This window comes from Sinocyclocheilus rhinocerous, unplaced genomic scaffold (assembly GCF_001515625.1).
Source record: "Sinocyclocheilus rhinocerous isolate Xijiao unplaced genomic scaffold, SAMN03320098_v1.1 scaffold846, whole genome shotgun sequence".
Classification (NCBI taxonomy): Eukaryota; Metazoa; Chordata; class Actinopteri; order Cypriniformes; family Cyprinidae; genus Sinocyclocheilus; species Sinocyclocheilus rhinocerous.
Genome location: NW_015661883.1, coordinates 10,711 through 16,274, shown reverse-complemented (window position 1 = coordinate 16,274; position 5,564 = coordinate 10,711). Strand labels below are relative to the sequence as shown.

General features: G+C 37.8%; 1 protein-coding gene across 1 annotated transcript in view; it reads right to left on the bottom strand.

The window, feature by feature from the left end:
- Positions 1-3,881, bottom strand: part of LOC107726779 (lissencephaly-1 homolog B-like) — a 24,796-nt gene extending 20,915 nt beyond the window's left edge. Inside the window, exon 1 of the mRNA XM_016536461.1 lies at positions 3,636-3,881. Coding sequence (XP_016391947.1) covers positions 3,636-3,667 — 32 coding nt within the window. The 5' untranslated portion in view covers positions 3,668-3,881. The remainder of the gene's footprint in view (positions 1-3,635) is intronic.
- Positions 3,882-5,564: the final 1,683 nt, after the last annotated feature.

Genomic DNA, 5,564 nt, shown 5'->3' with positions numbered 1-5,564 from the left:
TCTCTTTCCTTATGTGTATGTGCACACATCCTTGTACCTCACCGCTCCAAAGTTAATCCAGGAAAGGTGAACATTCCTGCATCATAACTTGGACTGAAAGAGGAATGTGTAGAAAGTGAGCATGTCTCCAAAAACCTTGTTGGGCTGCAGGTTTAGGTTGAGTCTTGTTGAGCTTTTTTTATTTATTTTTTTACAGAAATTGTGTTTTGATTTATGTTTTTGATTATTGAGCTGCAGGTTTAGGCTCACTTAAGTGACTGCATTTTTTTTCCCATTTAAAAGGATTTTTATTTTATTTGTTTTACAGAAAATAATTTATGTTCTGATTATTGTTGAGCTGCAGGTTTAGGCTCACTTAAGTGGCTGCACTTAATTTAATTAAGAAGAATTCAATTATTTATTTTAATTATTTAGCCTGACATGTTTACTGTTCCAAAATGTTCTCGGTTTCTTAAAAATAAAATGTATTGTGTTCAGTGGGAAAACAAAAGTTGTTTTTTACCCAGACATTTAAAAAATAACATATTTTAGAGCTGTAATCGCAATACAGTGATATTTTTATCTAAGGTTATCATACCATCAGAATCTCATACCGGCCCATGCCTACATCACATTATTAACAGTGATTTTTGCAAGGTCATGCGGTGTAGAGCAGAAATTACACACTTTAAAGAAAAATGTAAAGCATGATTTAACTTCAGCGTAGCGATTATTAAGTGAGCTGCTGAATTACAATCATTGGCCTCAACTGGTTAAGTCTTTTGATGTTTGTAATACTGCTTTGGCTTAAAGGCTTCAGCAGTACAAGCTTCCAGCAATAACTCTCCTTCCAAACAAGGCTCATCAAGTGCTCATCAAACATTAGACAGAACTGCCCGTTCGCTTATATCATAACCTTTCTTGACAGAGTTTCTTCTTCATCACTGTCACTCTTTAAAATTAAATTAAAGTGAATGGAGAAATTCACAGATTTCTGGTGCACCCAAAATTACCCAGAGACCCCCAGTGCTATGCGAAGCGTGAAGAACACACAAGGATGGTCACGCAATTATGAACCCCTCCTCCACTCCTCAGTCGTGAGGCTTTATGAAATATTAAAGCTAACTAGCTGTCGCAGGATGCTCCCTGAGGCACAGGCAGTCGTGCTTTTTATTAGTGCACTGAACTGCAATTGATGTCAAGTTTCACTAGGGCTGGGTATCGAGTTCGATACTTTTTAGGCACCGACCGAATTGCCTCGATACCATCGAGTATCGAAAAACATCTCGTCATTCGGTACCAAATTTTCGATACCTAAGGGGTTAATCTCATCAGCGTCAGTGAGTCAATAAAGGCCCGGGTATACTTCATTTTTCTGCGTTCCGTTCTGTCTCGCGCTCAGCTGTGTCCGCACAGCTTTCAAAGTATACTCAACCGCGGATGAGTACAGACGGACGAGCTCAACACAGGCGCAGTTTGACTTGCGCTCTGTCTCAACTTTCACCTCGCGCATGTGCTGTTGTACGCGGACCGTCCGCGCGGTCTCAAAAAATTGCCTGCACACGGACGGGGTGCACGGCTGTCCGCGAGCCCTCCTGATGACGAAAATGACGTAATGTGGACGCGGACGGCCGAAGTATACTTTGGCCTTAAGCCTGCAGCACTAGCCGGTGTGTTCGACTAGAAGAGGTGCGGCGCAGATCGATCAGTGTTTGACATCCTCGAGAGCGATTCGAAAGCGCACAGAGCAGTCTGCTGTCTTTAGCTCTCGTGGTACTGTAATACACTGATCGGTCTGCACAGTCGGTCCGCGTCAAGTCGAACACACCTACTAGTTTACACCGGTTACACTCAGAGATGTGGCGCACACGTGAGGCTGTAGTGCTAATGCGTCCCAGCCCCCTTAGATGTAAGGCTACATTTACACTGGTGCGTTTATGTTTTAAAATGAAAATGATCCTCGTCATACTGGCGTTTCCACTCCGTTTCAAGCCGGCTTTCCACCATCTCCAAGCGACAAACTGGTCATTCAGTCATTCATTTCCAATGGAGAGTAGCGCGGGAGCTGCATGGAGTTCCGATCATATGCAGATGTCCGTTCATACTACACGAACGAAAGCGCGTGTTATGTGGCCATTCATGCAAACTGTAGCATCATGCTACATAAGACAATAAATAAGATTTATATTCCGCTTTTACTCAAAACTCACATCGAGTGTTTGCAATAACTTCCGATTGCCGTCTAATGTGTGTTTTGGCCATGTAATGTTGCTGAAATTAAATATGTTATTACCTCTGACTCGGAGTCAGAGCAGCGATCATGGAAGAGAGAACACAAGCAGACAGCGCTGGAAGCTGCTAATGCTCATCAGTAAATCAGTGGAAAATAAATAGAAATCATGATTCTGTCTGAGCTGCGTTTTAAAACGAACACGCACTCGTGTAAATGTAGCCTAACAGATGTGTAAACTGAAGACTATTTGAGCTTTATTAAAACTATTTGCACCGATTTATTGTGTTGGTTACACTGTTCCTTTCTGCAGTGGCTCAGGAGACGTGTCTTTGAGATTGTATAAACATCAACAAGCTGAAAAATAAAACCAAAGTTTTTTTTTTTTTTAATGTAATCTTGTTAAAATTGGTATCAAAAAAATTTCATAAAATTGGTATCGAAAAAAGTATCGTTCAGGAACCGGTATCGAAGTCAAGGTATCGTATCGGTATCAATATCGAACATTTTTTAACGATACCCAGCCCTAAGTTTCACAGGGTGTAATCATTTTATTTGATCGCATATTGATATCTACCTATTTCACAGCAAACACTTACCATATTTTCAGGAATATAAGTCACTTTTTTTTAAAATCATCTGAAACATGCTAATTTCATAAAATTGGTATCGAAAAAAGTATCGTTCAGGAACCGGTATCGAAGTCAAGGTATCGTATCGGTATCAATATCGAACATTTTTTAATGATACCCAGCCCTAAGTTTCACAGGGTGTAATCATTTTATTTGATCGCATATTGATATCTACCCATTTCACAGCAAACACTTACCATATTTTCAGGAATATAAGTCACTTTTTTTAAATCATCTGAAACATGCTGCAACTTGTATTCCAAATTGGCTTACATAACGCAATTAACGCCAATCATGCAAAGCATGCACAAAGTGAAGTCATTAGGACTCATGCCGAATGAGAGTTATTTCCCACACTCTGGCAGTTTCAGTTTCTCTTTAAATAATTTTTATTTAAACTTGGTGTTTATAGTAAATGTTGAATGATGAAAATGGTGAATACCACTATAATTTATGCTTGTTTTATACTTACATTTTTCATTCCTGTTCTGTTCTGAATACAGGCAAGTTTAAAGGATGTCGAGTGAGGGGAACTAAAATGTTTATGTTTCGCTTTATTTAAACATTTACTTTTATTTAACAGTATTTTACATAATTTCTGAATGTAATTAAAAAAAGTGTCTTATACACTGGTCCGACCTATCTGTGTTGCTTTTCTCTAAACAGTGCAATTTTGACCCTGTGTGACTTGTTTTCTGGACAATATGTTAAGTGACAGAATTTCAAATATGGTAGACTATTAATGTGACAGATACAGATCTGTATATTTTGAGTGCATGAGAATTCAGACTCACAGTTCATCTCGTTGCCTCTGTGACAGCACCATTTTGGCAGGAGAGTGGGGGCACTGTCTCTGCCCCAAGTAGGGAGCTGGCAAACAGTCCCGAGCAGCTCCTCAGCAGGACAAATTGTTGGATGAGGCACGCAATCACACTTTTGTGCAAACTGACGTCACTTTTGCAGCTTGGACCCTTCGTCCACAGCGACACACAAGACAAAATTGATGACCCACTGGAACTAACACCAATTTGATTCACTTGCCATCTAGGGAAAATGAGAGGGGAAAAAAAGATTAATTAGAAAAAGAAACAAAAACAGTTCATACAAGATAAATGTGAAGCGACAATAATTCTGACCTTGACCTGACTGAAGTCTAAAATGCCTTCAGCCATTTAGCCAGACAAAAACCTTTACAAACACAATAAAAGAGGGAGCCATTATTCATCTATTAGCATTCTTACTCACTCTCCAACTTATATTAAATCAAACTGGAATTCTGAGCATGTGTGCTCACAAGAAACCATCATGGCCAACTCAAACATCTACAATAACATTTAGCCCCTCGATGACAACCAGACTGGAAGTGCTGGAGGTGGCGTGGCGTAAATCTCCTCTGCAAATCCTGAGGGGATGGTGGTCCAATTAAACAGTTGTCCAGACGAGTAGTGGGGTGTTGGGGACTGAGACAAGACTTTGTAATCCTTTCAGTCGGTTTTGACAGCCCGTAAATATCCACTCTAATCTGTGCAGTGCAAACTAAAATAGCTTGACGCAGGTGAAAAATGCCTAATCTGGCCTTCAGAGAGCAGATGAGATATCCAGACATGTGGCTATATTTTGGACTTGGGAAAAAATATCAAATATTATGTTTAATGCAGTTCATTCCAAAAATACATTAATACAATTTTCACTTCAACAGCCCTTTCATTTGGATGCGATAAGACATTTTGCTGCCATTATCAAAACAGTTTAGGACCTGGATGGGGATTAAAAAAAAAAAAAGAAAAAAGAAATGCCTTATGTCTGCGAACTAATTTTTTATTTTTTGGCTCTACTGCCAATACATATCCTTTGAGGACATTCAAAGTAGTTCTCTTTAAACCAACCGTCTTTCATTTGACCCCAAGCTGAATATTCTTTATAATCACAATGTACCTGAACTTTTATGTACTTTGGCTGTTATTATTATTACACTGAATATTCAATATTTCAATAGTAATTGCTTTACATCCATCCTCAAGTCTATTTTTGGCTGAAAACTGGAGGAGGATTTTTAAAGCGATAATTCACACAAAAATGAAAACTGTCACCATTTAAGCACCATTTAGTCATTCTCATGTCGTTTCAAACTAGTATGAGCTTCCATTTACCATATTTGATGTGCTCTATGTGTGTGCACTGATCAATGCTTATGTGCATAAAAGCCTAAATGAAATCTGTACACTGTAAAAAATTTTGATTTTAACAGTAAAAGACTGTAAAAATGCTACAGTAAAAACCTGTTAACTGGTTAACAATAAGTTTCCATACTATATTCGGTGAATAAATGTAATTACATTTAATGTAATTTTACAGTAAAATACTGTTAAAAATACGGTTTTTGGAAATGAAAAAGAAAAAGTCATTGTATAATTCCTGTTAACAGTAAGTTTCCATACTATATTCGGTGAATAAATGTAATTACATTTAATGTAATTTTACAGTAAAATACTGTTAAAAATACGGTTTTTGGAAATGAAAAAGAAAAAGTCATTGTATAATTTACAGTGAAAAACCGTAAATTGACACTCCCAGAATTCCCTGCATGACACTTCATATTTTATGTTTTTTTTTGTTGTTGTTGAAAACATGTTTCTTCTTATTTTTTTTCTTATCAGTAGTGTACATTAGGGTTTAATCTTACATCTAATGTTGTTAAATTAATGTTTATTGCATTATTTCAG